The following is a 20,517-nucleotide window of genomic DNA, read 5'->3' on the forward strand; positions in this document are numbered from 1 at the left end:
ATGGTAGGTGTACTGAAACTGGCCCATTCTTATGACATATGGGACTCCCCTAATAGGAAACATGGGCCCCATCAGCCTGCTGAACTTTTCCTAAAATTGTGCTTTAGTCTGAGAACCTAGCTACCCATCCTTCTTTCTTCCCCCTCTCCATGCAGACATCAGATCTGTATCATATCCTGAGCTCTTCCTATCTACTGATTCTTTGTAGGGATTTTTCCCAGTAAAACCCTTGTAACTCTAGTTCCACTTTGGCATCTGCTTCTTGAAAGACTGAAGTTACACACATCCCCTAACTTACAATGATGAGGGGAGTGAGAAATTACTGGAAACAGAAGAAAAGAGAGCCATTTTATGAGGAGTTGGGATATTCACTGCCCAAAGCAATTCCATGGTGGGAGGGGGAGATTTAGGGCCATAATTTTTCCAACCTCAATTTGTTTCCTCCTTCTGATACTTTTCTGGGTGTCCTTAATGGAAGAAGTCAACTGAAAACTGGAGGCTGAGGTAGCCCACTGATGTTGTACACACAGGCTTTCAGGGGCAGGAAAAATTATAGAGGAAGATGGAGAGTGGATGTTTGATTTATTTCTATTCCAATCTTTGTTATTTTCTTCTTTCTACTAACTTTGGGTTTTGTTTGTTGTTAGTTTTCTTATTCCTTGAGGTGTAAAGTTAGATTGTTTATTTGAGATTTTTCTTGTTTCTTGAGGTAGGCATTTATAATTATAATTATAAATTTATAATCATAAATTTCCCTCTTAGAAGTACTTTTGCTGTATTCCATGTTTTGGCATATTTTTATTTGTCTCAAGGTAGTTTTTGATTTCTCTTCAGATTTCTTCTTTGACCCACTGGTTGTTCAGTAGCACATTGTTCAATAATCATGAATTTTCCAGTTTTCTTCTTGTAATTGATCTCTAGTGTCATACCATTCCAGTTGGAAAAGATCCTTGATATAATTTCGATCTTTTAAAAAATTTTAAGGTGTGTTTTGTGGCCTAACGTGTTCTATGCTAGAGAATGTTTTGTATATATCTGTTAAGTCCATTTAGTCTAATGTGTTGTTTAAGGCCAATGTTTCCTTTTTGATTTACTGTCTGAATAAATATTGATATAAATGGCGTATTAAAGTCCCTTGCTATTTTTGTATTGCTATCTATTTCTTCCTTTAGGTTTGGTAATATTTGCTTTATATATCTAGGTGTTCCTATGTTGGGTGCAGAAATATTTACAAATGTTATATCCTCTTGTTGGATTGATCCATTTATCATTATGTAATGCCATTCTTTTGGCTCTTGTTTAGAGTCTGTAAAGTCTATTTTCTCTGATATAAGTACAGCTACCCAAGATTTCTTTTGGTTTCCATTTGCATGAAATATCTTATCCTATTGTTTCAGTTTCAGTCTGTGCATGTCCTTACATCTGAAGTGAGTCTCTTACAGACTATAGATGGGTCTTGTGTTTCAATTTGTTTTGTTTTTTAATCCATTAAGCCACTCTTTTAATTATAGAATTTAGTAAATTTGCATTTACAGTAATTATTGATAAATATATATTTATTGCCATTTTGTTAATTGTTTTCTGGCTGCTTTGTATCTCCTCTCTGTTCCTTCTCTTCCTCTGTTCTTTGTGGTTTGGTAACTTTCATTAGCAGTATGCTTTGATTCCTTTCTCTTTCTCTTTTGTGTACCACCATACATTTTTTGCATTCCAATTACCATGAGGTTTATATATAATAACTAATATTCATAACAGCATATTTTAAGTTGATAACTTAAGTTTGAACATATTCTAAAGCCCTATATTTTAACTCTCTCCCCCATTTTTTTAACATCACATTTTACATCTTTTTATCTTATGTATCCTTTAACTAATTATTGTAGTTATAGTTATTTTTACTACTTTTGTCTTTTAGTTTTCATACTAGCTTTATAAGTTGTTAATTTACTATCTTTACTATATATTTACCCTTACCAGTGAGATTTATATTTCCACATTTGTTTGTTTGCTTGTTTTTACTACTAATTAGCACCCTTTCTTTTCAGCTTAAATATGTCCTCTTAACATTTCTTGTAAGCCTGGGTTTAGTGGTGCAGAACTCCTTTAGTTTTTGCTTATCTGGAAAACTCTATCTCTCATTCAATTCTGAATAACTTTGTCAGATATTTTTGGTTGGAATTTTTTTTTTCCTTTTAGCACTTTAAAAGTATCATGTCACTCCCTTCTGGCCTGCAAAGTTTATGCTGAAAAATCTTCTGATAGTTTATGTGGGTTCTCTTGTATGTAACAAGTTGTTTTTTCTTTCTACTTTTAAGATTCTCTCCTTGTCTTTACTTTTTGACCTTTGAATTATAATGTGTCTTGGTGTGGGTCTCTTTGAGCTCCTCTTATTTAGAAGTGTCTGGAATTTCTAGATCTGGATGGCTGTTTCCTTTCCCAGAGTAGGTAAGTTATCATCCATTATTTTTTAAGTAAATTTTTTGTTTTGTTTAGGATTTTTTTTTTAACCTCTTTTTCTCTCTCTTCTCCTTCTGGATTCCCTATAATGCTAATATTGCTACTTCTTGATGTTGCCCTATAAGTCCCTTAAACTATCTTTACTTTTCTTCTTCCCTCTCTACTATGATTGGATGAGTTTCACTGATCAGTCTTCAAGGTTGCCAATCCCTTCTTCTGCTTCGTCTAGCTTGATATTGAACACTTCTATTATATTTTTCAATTTAATTATGTTTTTCAGCTCTGTGGCTTCTATTTGGTACTTTCTTATATTTTCTACCTCTTGAAGTTCCGACTGTGTTTGAAGAGTGGATATGGGGGGCACACAAGACATTCAGTTCAGTGTACAAAAATCTGGGGGGGTGGGGAAAAACACAAACTCCTGCTTTTTTGTTTATTTGTTTGTTTCTTAGCTGCTGATTATCCACCTCCTTTTATACTGGTAAACAAAATTCAAATTTTTCTATTGAGAAATAACACTTCCCCAATTTATTAAGGAAACCTCTTGGGGTTGGATGGGATTAACAGCACCTCATTTGTCCTGACATGTGGGACAGCTTATATGAACTAGAGATCACCAGTCAGAATGTTCTACTTTCAGTGAATGATTCAGGTGATGAAACTATTTGAGCAAGATAAATGAGATTTAATTCTCATTCAAATTAATGTGAAAGAGACTATCTCTTTCCACTAGATTTGCCAATTGATGTGAGGGCTGGCATGGGTGGGTGGGTGAGAGAAACATTCCTAAAAGTAGGCTTAACGGACAGAGTAGAAAGGAGAAATGAGAGAATGAGAAGGAAATGTACTGAACATATTTATTATCAATACAATAATGCTTCACACAGAACTAGCACTATTTTTTTTTTGTTTCATTTTGTTGTTGTTTTTATTTTCTTGCTTCTGTCAGGTTGAGCTGGCTTTTTGTCCCTTGCACCCAAAAGAATCCTGACAAGAGCAGATTAATGGATATAAATTGTCCAAATATTATCCAAAACTCTGGACTGCATTACCAAGAAATTCAGGGATTGTACTGACAGAGCAGAGAGACTCTAAAAGAATTATCAAGATAAAGTGGTCTCATTGGGTTCTGGAAATGATTCTCTGACAAGCTGAGAAATAACTATAGCAATATGGCTACTGGAAGTGAAGTTAATTGAGTTTCCCTCTCCACCACTTTTGCAGTGGCATTCTGATCTCCAGGTTTAGTTAACTGGAACCAGACAAGACTTAAGAGACCTAGCCAAACAGCCAGTGATAACAGTAAAACTATTGGCTGCCTTATGTTATATTTTGTGACAGTTCTGCTAGGACAGATCAAACATAATTTTTTAATTGCTTATCTCTCTGACTTAATGAATTTTGAGTACAGAATTTTGTTTTGAGACAGAGTGAGCAAAAAGTCTGATTCATTTATTTCTGTTACTTATTAAGAACATATTACTCAAAGAATTATATTGTGCTGAGGACATAGCAATAAGGAAAAAAAATATAGTCATGACACTTAGAATCTAGTGAGAAAACAGAAAACATAGGTAAAGGATTCAGTAGATGGACTTTTTCCACATCTATTCCAAATTTCTTCTAATGTGTTTTCCTTGTGTACAAAAGAGATTAGAAAACTAATAGATATATTTCCTGGTCTATCTTGATTCTAGGAATTTGGATGCAAATGAGATTCCAATCAAATGCAGTTATATAAATATTGAATTTGGACCTAGAATGCTCGGGAGAGAAATTGCTGCAAAGAGGTATCCATTTTGTTGCTGTAAATTGTAGTAGGCAAAGCATGGATCTGGCGATATCATCTGGTGGAAGTTTTTATGCTCGAGTCATGGTTAAGACTATGTGTCTTTAAAAAGAAAAAGAAGAAGATAGCAGGAGAGGAAGAATGAAGGGGAGTAAGTCAGAGGGGGAGACGAACCATGAGAGATGATGGACTCTGAAAAACAAACTGAGGGTTCTAGAGGGGAGGAGGGTAGGGGGATGGGTTAGCCTGGTGATGGGTATTAAGGAGGGCACATTCTGCATGGAGCACTGGGTGTTATGAACAAACAATGAATCATGGAACACTACATCAAAAACAAATGATGTAATATATGGTGATTAACATAACAATAAAAAGAATGGTGAAAAAAAAGTATAGGCCAAAACAAATGATGTAATATATGGTGATTAACATAACAATAAAAAATTTTAAAAAAGTATAGGCCAATATAAAAAAAAAAGAGACTATGTGTCTTTTTTCCCCCTTTATTCTAATAGTTTTCTAAGTACTTAATGATCTATTTTAAAATTACTTCTATTTACACTAAGTAAATGGGTTCCTATTATCTGTGACTGGAGCCTAACTGATTCAGCACACACTTTTAATATTGTGTTGGGTCAATAGAGATACAGATTACTGTTGAAGCACATAAGAGAGGACTTAATCCAGTCTTAGGAGTTGACAAATAAACCAGGTCCCAAGGAAAATAATAGAAATGTGGATAATTAGGGGTGTGTGCCCTTGGCAAAGAAAACAGCACCTACAAAAAACAGTCTTGGAAGGAAAATGAGGCATATTCTGGGAATAGTAAGTGTCTCATAAGAAGGAGTATAGCATATAAGATGAAAGTGACCAGAAATATTAGAAATAGAAAAATAACTTGGGATTGGACAATTGGAAGCTCTTTGTGTTTTATTTAGGATCTGGAACTATATTTCAAGGATACTGGGGAGCCACTGAAGAATTCTGGAGCAAAAATTTTATGTGATTATCTTTCCAATTTAAACAAATTACTCTGGCTTTTGTATGAAAACTAGTTTGAATATTTTAATAAATGCCTTCTCTGTGCTAGGCAATCTTCTATGTTATGGTAAACAGCAACAAGGCAAACAAGGCAAACAATACACCCATCCTCTGGGATGTTACACTGTGGTGAATATGACAGGCATTACATTAAAAAATGTTACATAATTAAAGAAAGAGAATACTAATGATTGGAAGAAAAAGCAAAACTGTAAGGAGAGAGAGAAGGAACATTACAATGGGAGCTATCATAGGATTCTAAAGGAAAAAGTGACATGATCATTTTAGGTTTTAAAAGAACTCTTGTCCTATATCTTGATTGCAACAGTTATGTGACTCTACATACCTGATAAAATGACATACTCCTACTGTGGTTTTTGTTTTTCAATTGGATAGAGTTCCTTGCTCCTCTCTTCTTTAACTCATTTCTCTTCAAGTATGGAGGAACAACTTAACCTGATGAGTAAATTTAGAAAGATAAATTTGATATTTATAATCTAGCTCATTTTTGCCTCTGTCAAAGAGGCGTGCACTGAGCAACACGTGCACAGTGAACATGTATATTATTTGTACCTTCATGATAGGATTGGGCTCCCCTCTCAAGAAAACCTCTAGTTTTTCGGTCTTGCTTATTACTGAGTGGAAAATTGTGACTAATTCTGAGGTCTAGTATTATAAGACCACCTTTCTGGAGATACAATCTAGATTTTCCAATGTCAAATTTTACAAATAATAGTTGATATTTGTTTCACCATAGCTTTACCTCTCCTTGTTTATTTTGTAAATTAATTTATTTACTTGGGAATGGAGAGGGGACACTATTAACCGGGTCCCCTAAACTCCTCACAAATTCAAATAAAATAGTTTTTAGAAGTTACTGGAAAACATGGAGATAAAGTTGCAGAAATTAAGCAATATGTTTTTGTTTTGTTTTTCTTGTTTTCTTTTTGCTTTTGTCTTTACCTCAATAGTCATAGTGAAACATTTAACATTGAATGAATCCAGGAAGTTTTGGAGTCAAATAAGGAACATGAACTGTTATTGTGTAGGTATATGCTATATAGTAATTTGCATTAATGCAACTTCTTAATATTTTATTATTTTGCAATGGAAAGTGTGATTGATATCATTAAGATTATTAAACTATATATAAGAGCACAGAAAAAATATTTTGTTGAGCTTCAAGCGTAAAGGGACTGAGCTGTGGCAAGACAGAACTGAAGAGGTACCACACATGTACCTCCTTTGGATTCCCAAAATAATGTATTAAGATTACAAGTCAGAAAATCTTTCATTAAGCCTGTTGACACATTCTCCTTCTTCAAGCAACAACCATATATCTGAGTGAATAATACACAAATGGTATAGATGATATTCATTTTAAGAAAGAAATAGAATATATTTAATATATTTAAGCTTTGATGATTTGAGACGAGAGGGGCCTGGAATGGTGACATTCCTTCCACTTAAACAAGTACAAAGAGATCCTAGATGTCAGATGCTTCCCACAAAGATTGGAGGGGGCTATGTTGTTCTAGCAGTATTTTATAAATCTGATTATCTGAGAATATTTATGAAAGATGACATGGTAAAAGTGTAGTTTTCAAAATATGCTGTTCTCAAAATTACCTGTGAACCTGGCTCCATACCAGATCTACTGAACAAGGATTGGGAGATTGCACCTTTGAAATTTGGATTGCAAGGGTTGGGGAGAAAGCACAGATCTTTCTCAGGCAGAGCCAAGTTTGAGAATCACTGAGCAACACGTGCACATACTCATAATGATTATGTTCCAAATTTGCAGGAAAAGTTTAAGCATCATTGGTGTCAGGTGGAATACAAAAGTAAGAGTTAAAACCATAATTATCTTCCTCAATAGTGATTAGAGCTAGAAGAGACCTGAGATCAAATACAAGTTACTTATTGCCCCATCCTAATGTCTGATCTAAACTATATGTGGCATTTCATAATACAAGACAATTCAAAACCAAGCAACTTCTTCCTGCCCTATCTCCTATACCTTGATTTTTAAAACAAATTCTTCCACATACTTCTATAATGTGAGAGTGGTGATAAGAATGAGAGATTTGACTCAGTGGAGGAGGCAAACCTTTGGCTCTCAGCAAATATACTTTATCTTTAGACCAAAAGCAGACACTAGGCACTCTGATATTGAAAGCGCCACTTCCTTTTGCACAACTGTATGCGGTTAAACATGTTTCACATTTATGAGTGACAAATGGATGAAGCTTCCTATGCTTTCTGCCATTGTACCAAGAATCCGCTTTTGTGGAAGAAAATTTGGCAAATGTATCAGGAACAGTTTAAATGAATGCCATGAGGGAGAACATATCTACTTTACTGGTAGCTAGGTTTGTCAGACCAAAGAAATAAAGAATAAAAGTTAAATACAGAAAGAAGGGAAGGAGAATCTTATTTTTATAGTTATAGTCATTGTTCTGTATTTTGTTTCTTTTAAAAAGTGTTTAGTTAGATATTATTTTAAAATTGGTAGTATTTCCTCATCATTGATGCACTTTGAGAGTCACCATAAAAAGCCAAGTAAGTTTTTCAAATCAGTTGGTTTCAAATGCATCTTTGAAAGTAGTAATGAAGATGAAGACCTAGAAACTAGAAACAGAGCCAGAATTGTCAATCTCTGGTTCAAAGCACCACCTACTGGGTGATAGAAACAGCTAGTGATTTTAACATCTGACCACATTAGTGTCAGCAGATGAAATCTGAATCAAGGGGGACATCTAACATAACTGTAATTCTGTTTACAGTAGGAAATACCTCCTTTATGATTGTATTTTTCTGTAAACAAATTTGAAAAAGGGACTTGGTGAATTATCCAAAGAATGGCCTTAGGTATCCCGCCACAAAAATTAAGCCAACATTTGTAATTCCTAAAACAATGTAGAATTAGAATACAGAGGATTCAGATTCATAGAGCATTCTTTCAATACATGTAATTATTCTTGAGCAATTTCGAAAATGACAGGAACATTATCAATGCATTTCCTAGCTAGCTAGCAAGCATTTCTTCCTCAAGCCACAAACAGTGATATGTGCCTTGTATAAATTTTGAGGATAATTAAAGAGAAATTTATATACATATTTTGGTGAAAATGAAGAAGACATTTCACATGGTTCTGTCATTCCTAAAAGGTTTTTTTTTTTTCTTTTTACTAGATTTAGGTGTCAGGCATCTCTAAGACCTCCTCCCAAATTTATCTGGCAAAGACAATTAATCACAAATGCACTTAACTATGAACATTCTGGGGTACAATTTGGATCTGAAGTTGACAAGCATGGTTTGAGGATTTTAGATATAACTTAAAATATTATTAACAAATTTTTCATTACAGTCAGGTACAAAATTTTTGTTTCAAACAAAAAATTACTACTGGAAAACTTACCATTTATTAGTAGAGACCCGGGTCCGGTATCTATTCAAATAAATGTGAAATTGTGAGAGAGGAAATCTAGTATCACTGAGCCTGACTATTAATTCAGAAAGAGGAGAACAATCAATCAATCAGTCCGTCAGTATTTATTTTGCACTCAGAAATAATCTGTCCTTTAAAATGTTTGAATCCTAATGTACTTGGGTGGCTCAGTCTGTTAAGTGTCTGACTCTTGGTTTTGGTTCAGGTCATGATCTCAAGCTCCACATTGGTCTCTGTGCTCAGTGGGGAGTCTTCTTGAGATTCTCTGTCCCTCTCTCTCTGCCCCTCCCCCACTAAAATAAATAAATAAATCTTTAAAATGTCTGAATGCCAGTTCATCAAACTGACTTGAACACATATGGATTACAGTGTGATATTGTATTATCAGAAATTTGTGATCTTTTATTACAGCTTCATTTCTTCTTTACTCTCATTTCTGACTCTTCTTTCCTATTCATGTAGTTATAAAAGTGAAAGAAAAGTCATAAAAACACTTAAACATAAGCAATACAAATCTCTTTGCTTATTTTTCACCTGCTTGTTTAGAATGCTTCATTCTAGTTTAGATAACATCCACCCAAAACACAGACCAATACCTCTGAGACAGGTCCTGTTGTTTTCCACTTCTCTTCCTTTTCTGTGTTTTCTAGCCGGTGAAACCCATTCACTATCACATCTACTATCTGAATCCCACACATGATAAAGGCAACATTTTGAATATTACATCTTCAAAGAAGTCTTCAGGTAACCTCTTGTAACCTCTCCTTCCTGAAAAACTCTTCCCTTCAATGAAAGTACACTCCTCTAGTTATCCATCTCTTTCCTTTGCCAAGTCTTCCTCCTTAATCTCACTTAAATATTGGGTTTCTTTAGAACTTGGCCCTTGGGATTTCATGACAAACTGTATGCTCTTTCTCTAATAACTGGATCCATTCTTATGTATTTAAAAGCATTTCTATATTGATTATCCTCAAATGTATATTTCCAAGTTGTTTCTTTCTTAAGGACTCCAGACAGCAACATGATTTATGTCTATATTTTTCAATAATGCAAGCACCCCACACAAAGTTTTCTCTTCTCCACAACTCTGCTCTCTCCCTCATTCTCTTCAGCCAAATCTGCCACTTTGCCAGTCTCTCTATCACTATCTCTGGTCCCCACTCTTTGGGAGATGCAGAGAGAAAGCCCAAGCATTATCCTTGTGAGCATCTTCTCTCTGGCTACCCAGCAAACCACTACCAAATCCCCATTAATTCTGTACCCAAAATGTTTCAGATCCGAAAACTGTCTGCTTCTTTACCATCTCCTTCCTAATCAAAATCCTCAGAATAGAAGCTCAATAAGTATTTGTTCAATAAATTTATATATGACTGAATGAAATGGGTTAGTGAATTTCCTTCTAATCATGTTGTTTTCCTCCTTTATACATATAATTATTTGCATTACTTATATGATCTTTTGTCCTGAAAGACTATTTGTCTTTTGTTCTATCTTTCTATATTTATCATTTTTTAAAGACCTTTGAGAATACATTTATCTCTACATATCCAGCATCTAATTCCTATTTTGAGCAGAAAACCTGAAATATTTTTGAATGGCAATGAACAAAGTTATTGAAATAAATACATAGAGGTAACCTAAACTTTTTCTCTCCTCCAAGCCTATTTTCCATTCCTTTCTCACCATTGCTGATTATTTAACCCCATGAGTGCCCTGACTTTTGTGACATGTATTTTCTTGCTTTCTAGTTTCATCAATTATTAATATGACTCTAAACAATATAATTAGTTTTTCTTATTTTGGTCTATTTATACTTATGATTAATAGTGTGTTCTTTTTTAACTTGTTTGATTCACTCAACATTGTATTAGAAATTTAGCCATTTTGTTTTATGTAGCATTATTTATTTCCATTTATATATGAAATTCCATTGGAAGAACACACCACAATACATTTAGCTATGCTGTTTTTAATGACCCCCTAGGTTGTTCTAATTTTAGTTATTATAAATCAAAGTGCCCTAAACATTCTTGGATATGTTTCGTTGAGTACACATACACAAGTTTCTCTGGGTTGTATGAGATGTACACTTCCAACTTTATTAAATGAGCCAAACTTTTTTCTAATTTACACTCTAGCTAGAAATATAAAATAGTTCTCCATCATCAATAAAGCTTAGTGTTACCATTTTCCATTTTTGCCAGTCTCATGTATGTAGTAGCATCTCTCTGTGATTTTAGTTTGCATTCCTGATTACTGGTTAATTATGGTTTTGTGTATGTTCTAGTCATTTTATAGTTTTTATGAAATTCATGTGTATATTTTTGGGGGATTTCTGAATTTTTTATTGATATGTAGAAATTTTTTACACATTCTTAAATTGTCTACTTTGTTAATATGTATTGTCAATATTGTCCTCTCATCTGTGTCTTGCCTCTTTTCTTTCTTTTCTTTTGAGATTTTATTTATTTATTTGAGAGAGAGTGAGAGAGCACATAAGTGAGGGGAAACTGGCAGAGGTAAAAGCAAACTCTCACTGAGCAAAGAGCCTGACTCAGGGCTCAAGCCCAGGACCCTGTAGATCAGGACCTGGGTAGAAGGCAGACACCTAACCAAATGAGCCACCCAGGCACCCTGCCTCTTTTCTTTCTTTAAAATGTCTTTTGAATAACAGGGATTTTTTTTTTAAAGATTTTATTTATTTATTTGAGAGAGAGAGAATGAGAGATAGAGAGAACGAGAGGGAAGAGGGTCAGAGGGAGAAGCAGACTTCCTGCCAAGCAGGGAGCCCGATATGGGACTCGATCCCGGGACACCAGGATCATGACCTGAGCCGAAGGCAGTCGCTTAACCAACTGAGCTACCCAGGCGCCCAATAACAGGGATTTTTAATTGGGTTATCATTTTCTGTGTCTTGCTTAAGAAACCTTCCTCTACCCAAAGTAAGTGATGTGTTCTCTTATAATATATTTGTTTTTTAAATTTTTTAAATTTTTAAATTTTTATTATGTTCAATTAGCCAGCATATTAGTTTTTGCATCATTAGTTTTTGATGTAGTGTTCAACAATTCATTAGTTGCCTATAACACCCAGTGCTCATCACTACACATGCCCTCCTTAATACCCATCACCAAGTTTCCCCATCCCCCCAGCCCCCTCCCTTCTGTAATCCTCAGTTTTATTCCTGAAGTCCAGAGTCTCTCATGGTTTGTCTCCCTTTCTGATTTCTTCTCATTCAGTTTTCCCTCCCTTCCCCTGTGGTCCTCCACACTATTTCTTATGTTCCACATATGAGTGAAACCATATGATAATTGTCTTTCTCTGCCCGACTTATTTCACTTAGTATAATCCCCTCCAGTTCCATCCATATCAATGCAAATGGTGCGCAATACAAATCCTTTCTGATGGCTGAGTAATATCCCATTGCATATATGGACCACATCTTTATCCATTCATTTGTTGAAGGGCATCTTGCCTCCTTCCACAGTTTGGCTTCTTATAATATATTCAAATAGCTTTATAATTTTTTGGTTTACATGAATATTTCTAAGCCAACTGCAATTGATTTGTGGATAAAATGGAGTGAGAATTCAATTTTCTATTTTTCTATATGGACATGAAATTAGTTTAGACTATTTAAAGGTCTCTCAATTCATTATTGAGCACAAATGACACGTGTCATATATCAAATATGAGGTAGAAAATACTTGTTTAAGTTAAACATGACTTGTAACATAGTGTTTTTAATTAGTAATATTATTGCTAGTTACTTATTAAAACAGCTGAAGTAGCTTATTAAAAACTTCAAATTGAAATTTTACGTGGGGGACATTAAAAGAACATAAAAATTGCTGTGGAATATTGAGGTTCTGGATAAGCAGAAGAGAGATAGGGATATGTAGTCAGAGATGAATGATTATAATTTCTAAGAACTGATTCTTAATCCACATTCACTTAATTATATAATTATAAGAAAATCATTTAACCTTAATATGCCTAGTTTTGTTGTCTGCAAAATGTCCATGTCGCTATCAATCCTACCTCAAACAAAATCTGAGGACTCAATGAGACAAATGTGTGATAGAAAACCCTTAAAATGTGAAACTTCAGCAATATTAATATTAACATTAAGAGCCACTATTTATTGGAGGTCTATTGTGGTATACCACATACTATGCTAAACATTTTTCACGCATTTATTTAAATCCTCAACAATTTACACAACATACCTTGTTATCACTGTTTTGTTAATTGAGGCATGTAGGAGTGAATGACATAACCAAAATTACCCAAGAGTAATAAGATAGTAAGGCCAATCTCAATCTGCAGTCCATGTTCCTAACCACTTCATGCAAAAGTCAATCATATTTAATTGCTATTGTACTATACATAGGATGTAATCAATTAAACACATTTTGAATAAGATATATTTTATATGACTTTACAGTACATATTTTGTTTTCAGAATTAGTGACACAAACTTTGTTTATATGCTCACATATCTTACATTTATGCATCCACAGTCTATGTAATGATGTTGTTTGCTTTCTATTAGTTCATATATTCATTAATTCATTCAATAAGTACTTATTCTGAGCATTACAATATGTAATGTTACACTAATCAAATGGAATCTAAAATAAATTTAAAACTATGTTCTTGCCCTCTAAGACTAATCTTTCAAGAAATAAAATGTGTATGTGTGTCCAATTCAACATAAAAATTAACATCCCTATAATATGATTCATTTTTTAAATTTGGTCTAAGCTAAAATGAATATCTAATTATAAACACTAAATTTAATATCTCCCTTACATAACATTTCCATTAATCATAAAACTCAATCAAATATCAAATACTACACACATCTTTTTTTTTTCAGATACACACTTTAATTGCACATTTTAGGACTACTATAACACTCTGAAAATGGTCAGTGACAAAGATATACTTACAAACATGACTGCTCTATGAATTGCCAAATGGTTAAGTGCAAAAGTCTGACTAAAGGATGTCTAGATTTTACTGCTGAGTCAATCCAGGTTTCACTCCTTTAAAAATGAAGCTAGACATCTGCAAATAGAGTAAGAATCTCACTAGGGAACACTTATTTTCTTTCTGACTCCAAGGCATTGGATAAACTTAGCTCTTTCCCCTATGTTTGGAATGGATAGTGTTTATACTTCATTTTGAATGTGCAGTAGTGGCTGGAAGCAAAACTCTCTGTTCTGTGCATTTTAAGCAGTGCCTGGTATCTCAAGAACTATAGGAAGAATGGAAACAAATGGAACCCCAGAAGAGAGAAATTGAGCCAAAATAAAGCATAAAGGGGACTGGGGGCACTTTTTCTCCTTTTTCCTGTTAAGTTAGAAGTAATTCAGGCCCAGAAAAAGCTGTTATCAGGAGATCAATGGTGTCAGTTTCTATTTGTGCCACAAAAGTAGAGAATATGTACACTTAACCCAAAAAAAGGAATAAGAAAAAGACAAAAAGCAAAAGGTAAAAAGAAAAAATATAGCTCAGTCTGGGATAAACTGGAATTACCCTTGACTCATAATGAAGCTAGCTTCATGATATATATCAGGGTGAAACAGGATATTACTTGTTTAAATTATAAACGTGTTTCTGATAAGATTGCAGTTTCCATAGTGTTCACATTTCAGTTTGCTTATTTTCTAAGTCACACATCTTATTAAGTCTTATATTAATTATTACTAAAGATAGTCTATCTACAGTATCAGCTAATTTGTTCTTCAGATCAGCCCACTAATATCAAGCATGCACTTCACATCCTGATGAATGGTTAATGTCAGAGAGAATTTCCCTGAGCATAATCAGCCATAATTTCTTTTTTTTTTTTGTACAATATTTTCAGTTTTATTATAAAAATGCACACACAACAAAGATTGTCATAAGTCATTTCTTGGCTCTACTTGCATTCAGCACTTGCTCTTGAGCAGCTTTCTTTGCTTTTACCATCTCAACAAGTTCCTTGTATCGCTTCATGCAGTCCTTTGTGCGGCCAGGCACTGCTTCGGCTATTTTTTCCCATCTTTCAGGTGTATTTACTGGGTACGTTTTTAAAGCTTGTTCCAAAAGCTTCTGTTCTTCTGTTATCCAAGGGGTGAAATCTGTGCACGGACCTTCAAATCGTTCTGAAGGTGTTGCATTGTCTGCTTGAGGCACGACTCCATGTTCTTTTTTAAATTTATCAAAAGCTTTTTTGTTTATATCATCTTTTTGATGAGGGTCAAGTTTTTGAAGACTCTTTGCTTTGCCAATAACATCTTTGGCAGTTCTCTTGACTCCAGAACAAGAGTGTATGTTCATGTAATTAGCGATAACTTCCCATCTTGAATTTGTTCCAGCAGGGAAGAGGTTCACAGCTTTAATTAGCAATTGCAGATCATCTTCTGACCAGTTTTTACTGCCATTTCCACTTCCACCAGTTGATTTCTCTGCATTCTTGGACGCTTGGCGCATTCGAGCCTCAGCTTCCTCTTTCTCTTTTCTAATTTGCTCATTTATTTCTTCTATCTGTTTTTCCAGAGCAGCCTTTCCTACTTCTTTTGTAGACGATGTGAGTGTTTCATTCAAGCACTGTAAGCTTGCAAGTTCAAGCCGATCACAAAGTTTTTCCACTTCTTCCATCATTTTAACCCGCTCTGCCTCATTGTCAGAGAAGTGATTCCAGGTCTTGCATGAGTTTCGAAGTTTTTGCCTTTCCTTCTTGATGGCTTTTTTCTGGATATCTTTTTCCTTCTTTGCCAATAATGCTTGTTGTCGAACTTCCTCCTCTTCTTTCTCTTTAGCTAACCGAGCAGCTTCTAATTCAGCCTGTCTTTGTTTTTCTTTAGCTTCTTGCTCCTTCCGTTTTGCTTCTGCTTTTGCTTTCTTTTCTGCTTCTTTCTTGGCTTTTTCTTCCTTAATTTTTTTTATTCTTGGATCACAGCTATATGCATTGTCAACTAATGTTCTTATTCTGTTCATTTCTTCTTTTTTTCTTTGTGCCCTTGTTGCTCTGTTCTGCTTTTCAATCCATCTCCTCTCATCACGACATTCTGCTTTTTCTTTTTCTTCTTCATCTAAATAAGAAAATTCTCTCCAAGAATCAAAATTATACCAGAAAGAATAAAATGCATCTACATCTTCAAATGATGAATTCATATCACCAAGTTTAGGCACATTTTTTTTATTTGACCATCCAGAATTCCTTTCAAACACTAGGGAAAACACTTCGAAGAAATAGTCTTTTGCTTCACTTTTAGAAGGAACGGAGTTATCAAAAGTAGGATCTACACTGTTGAATGCCCGTCTTTTCACTGGATCAGATAACATTTCATAAGCTTTAGTTATGCAAGTGAAGTAGTCATTATCTCCTTCTTTTATTGGTTCACCAGCTGCTTTCCGTTTGTCTGGGTGATGTTTTAAAATCATTGCTTTTTGAGCTGCTTTGATCTGTCTCTGTGTAGCTTTGTATCTTACATGGCCAAGTCCAAGTACTGCATAATGATCTTGGTTCTTCCAGTCTTTGGGATCAAGTGTTTTCAACATGGGAAACTCCTCCAACTGCAATTCTTCATCTTCTGATTCTTCTGATAATTCTTTCTTATCCTCCAGTTCCTGAAAAGAGGCAGAAGCATTTCTGTTTCTCCTCTTAACAAAAGCTTCAAACCATCTTCCCACAGGTTCAACTTGACCGAGTGTTGAGGCAGAGGTCAGAGCGTGGGTGATGGCGGTGCCCTGGCCGTCCGCCTCGCTCGGCAAGAGCAGCATGATGGCGCCGGGACCAGCCCCGCTGGCTAAGCGGTTCGCGTCCCGGGCGGAGGGCGCTTAGCATCCCCTCCAGCTCTACCTCTCGGTCTGAGCCTCGCGCCTTGGCTCTACGACGCCCAGGAACCGGCGCATGGAGACGACCAATAACTACTTCCGGGATGGATCTTTCGCGGTGCGGAGGCCAATTCCCAGCCATAATTTCTTTTTGAATAATAATGTATTTACCAACTTTTAAAATAAAAAATATTTAATACTATGTAAAAAAATCAGTATCTGAAACCATGATAAGCATTTATGAAAACATTAACTACCTAATATAGATTGCAAGAAGGAGATACTTCGATTAGTGATGGTCAACAGTCTGTCCTAATTAGTTGAACGTTGCCATACACTGACTATACAGAATCCTCATGGTGTATTGCATGTTCTAGAAGGACATCAGTTGTATTTATACGGGCCATCTTATTTAGGTACAGTTAGTGAACACCTGCCACTGTATTTAAGATTATGATGTCCTCGTGGGTACTACATCTAAAAATTTTTTTTGATTGTTGAGTTTCTGGAATGTACCAGGTAGCGTGTATATGTGTGTGTGTGTGTGTGTGTGTGTAATCTTTTGATCATTATAACAACTTTTTGAAGTAGGTATTATTGCTACATTTTTACAAATGAAAGGTTGAAAAAAGATAACACAATCCTGATGATAATTGCACATATTATTTAATGTTTTTGGTTACAATCCTGAAAATCAGTTGATCATAGGCTTCAAACTTTCATGTGGAATAAAAAATGTAAAATCATATGCTATTTTACACACACACATATAAACATATGCACATACATATGGATATACCATTGGAGATTAAAAAAATTTCCAGCAACAATCAGTGCTACCCGGTTTTAAAAGAGATATTTCAATAAAGTAGTCATGTAGCAAAGACACTAGATCTTTTAGGAGAAAGATTTGTGGGAATTTTTGGTACTGGCCAGATTGATGCCAACTGGGAGTAGCTACTGAAGGTCATCAGAAAACAGGTGTGGGGTGGGGCCCGCAGAATCTAAAAAGGTAAATAAGGGTAAACAAGTAAGCAAGGACCTTTATGAAGAGGTAAAGTTACATTCATTATTTTATGGGTCATAAACAAAACACTGAGATAGGGAAAGAGGACCTAAAAAGGAGACTGTACTGGGATATATTATCTGAGCAATTTTGGCTTCATGGGGCTACCACAAAAAAAACTAAAAATTGATGCATTTACTATTCTTGGCTTAGTTTTGTTCACTACTTAACTTGGTTTAGTATAATCAAAGGGAAAATGTGTTAAGCCTAATGCATATGCTCCCCCATATCTACTATATCATCCTCCTGTTCATAGGAAGAGAATGAAAATGCTTCCCCTTTATTCCAGTAGAAATTTGTATTTACCCACAATTGTCCGCTGAAGAAAGAGACTATTATAATCTGAGTGTTTTGTTATGTGAAACAATGGGAAGAAATAACATGAGAAATACTTGACTCTTCCATTTAAAAAACATGAAAATATATCAGTAGGTGTGAGGATATAAACAAGTCATTTAAATTAAAAGTAAATAAGAAATAAAGTAATAAGTATTCACTGAAATTTTCAATTTTAGCTTTTTGTAAAACACTTATTAGCCTCAACATAACATTGCATTTGTATTGATCAGAATGAGTTGTTTCCATCCAAAATACTTAAGGCCAATGAGAGTACCGTCTGGATTAAGAGCATGTGTGAATTAGGATGTGGTAGCTAAAACAGCCTTTGACAGTATCTGTGTATACAAGGTGGATAATTCAAATAAGTGTCCATATGTTAGATTGTTTCAACTCATGTTTAAAATATTCAGAGAATTGGGACAAACGTAATAAATTTCTTTGACTTACATAGAAAGCCACAGCTATTTAGGTTTTATTTATAGACGAAACCTAAACTTTTAAATGTCTATGGAAATGTTGGAATTTGAACTCAATATTTATCTATTTGGATTAGAGACATCACTATTTTCCATGAAATTTATATTTGTCATCTGTGTCCAAAAACATGACTTGGCAATACTAAAATAGAAATTCACTGTGAAATTGGATTTACTTATTTACTTAATAATGGATTCATTCATTTATTCTTTAACTTAGCGAATACTTACTAGCATTTCTGTTATCCCAGACAGGATTCTCAGAGCAGGGATACAGCAGTAAATAAACAAACAAACAAAAAGACAAAAAATTCTGATTTTTCCAGAAGAGCAAAAATATCTACCTGCCTCCAGTGCAGTTATTCAGGGGGTGATTGGTAGAGATGAAATCAGAGTGCACACAAAGTGAGGATGACGGGACAGCTCTTGAAAAAACTTGCAGTGAACTTAAAGGAATTTTTGTTACTTTTGAGTGAGATAGGAACCACTGGAGAAAAAAAAAATGTTGATAGGAGGGACATGATAACCCTTTTAAAACACCACTCTGGCTATCCTCTAGGGACAAAAGTGAAAACAAAAGACGAGGTAGGAAGCTATTTCTCCACATGAAAGATGACAGTGGTTTGGACCAATTGACATTTGCTGATGGATTGGAGGTAGAGTGTGAAAGAGATGATACCAAAGTTATTTGTTTTGTTTTGTTGTATGCTTTTCAGAGTTGTTTTCTTTTTATCTGAGCAACTGGAACAATTTACCAGTTTCTGCTATAGGGAAGACAGTGAGAAGTGTGAGCAGTGGTGAGGAAAATAATAAGTTCTCTTTGGAGACATTAATTTTGAAATGTTTCCAGACGTCAAAGATAAGATGTTAAGTAAAAAGTTGATTATATGAAATTGATGTTCAGGGGAACATTCCAGACTAGGCATATCACTGGGACCTATAATCATGTAGAAAAACCATAAGATTGGATGAGGTCATCAAGGGAGGAGTCCCAAGGTAGACCCTGGGTCATCCAATACTTAGAGGTCAGAAGATGAGAAGTAATGAGAAAAGGAACAGAGAAAAAGTGCCCAGATGGATAGGGAACAAATTCAAGAGAGTGAAATGTCCAAGGAAAAATGTGGATCAACTAGATTAAATGCTGCTAACAGAAAAGTAAACTGATAATTACAAATTGAGTATAGGGTTTTATAATGTGGGGATCTTTGGGGACCTTGAGAAGAGCAGTTTCAGTGGAGCATTATAGGTTAAAACCTGATTGCAATGCTTCGCAAAGATGGATGAGGAGAACACACAAAGTTTCAAGGAATTTTGTTATGAAAGGAAGAAGAAAATGAATAATCATTGGAGAGGGATGTGGTATAAAGGGAGGATATTTGTGTTTAGATCATGGAAATTACAGCATATCTGCTATTTGATGAAAATAATTTTGCAGAGAGGATAATTCTGTTCTATATTCAGAAAGATAAGCTAAAAATACTCAAAACATTACAGTAGCTTTCTCTCAAAACACCCGACACTTTGGTGCTGAGTTCAAAATTACTATGACAAATTTATATAACTCAAGTTTATGAATACAAACTCCTTGAATTTGCAGTCTGAATTATTATATATTTTGTTCATTTTATGTTTTGTTCTTAATTGAGGTCTTAGATCTTTGGTCTGGCAACCATTGTTTGAACCTGTTCACCATGACTCATGAAATAGAGCAGTGTTTAATATCAAAGAAGGCTACTAACATAGAAAGCAATTAATCAAATCCTATACTGATTCTTATCCAATGAGTTATAAGACAGAAATGTAGGCATATCACTCAGTGGAGTTATTTTGGCACAATCATTCCTTTGAAACAATGAATGTCATGTTTGGGAAAGGATTTGGACTGACAGCTCTCAAGATGGATGTCTTTTCTTATTCATTAAGCAGGCAGAGTACAGATATCTGCACTCCAAATTTTATGTTCTATTCTGCCATAAGCAATAAAGTTTGCATTCCCCATATTCAGGTACTAAGCAAAAATTGTATGGGACTTCTGTCCTTGGCATTTTTTTCCCCAGAAAAGATTTT

General features: G+C 34.7%; 1 protein-coding gene across 1 annotated transcript; it reads right to left on the reverse strand.

Moving 5' to 3' along the window:
- Positions 1 to 14,655: 14,655 nt before the first annotated feature.
- Positions 14,656 to 16,591, reverse strand: LOC113914513 (dnaJ homolog subfamily C member 2-like). Its single transcript, XM_035722904.1, has one exon. It carries the CDS (start codon positions 16,513 to 16,515, stop codon positions 14,656 to 14,658), a length of 1,860 nt encoding a protein of 619 aa, XP_035578797.1. The 5' UTR covers positions 16,516 to 16,591.
- Positions 16,592 to 20,517: the final 3,926 nt, after the last annotated feature.

Source organism: Zalophus californianus, chromosome 11 (genome assembly GCF_009762305.2).
Source record: "Zalophus californianus isolate mZalCal1 chromosome 11, mZalCal1.pri.v2, whole genome shotgun sequence".
Taxonomy (NCBI): domain Eukaryota; kingdom Metazoa; phylum Chordata; class Mammalia; order Carnivora; family Otariidae; genus Zalophus; species Zalophus californianus.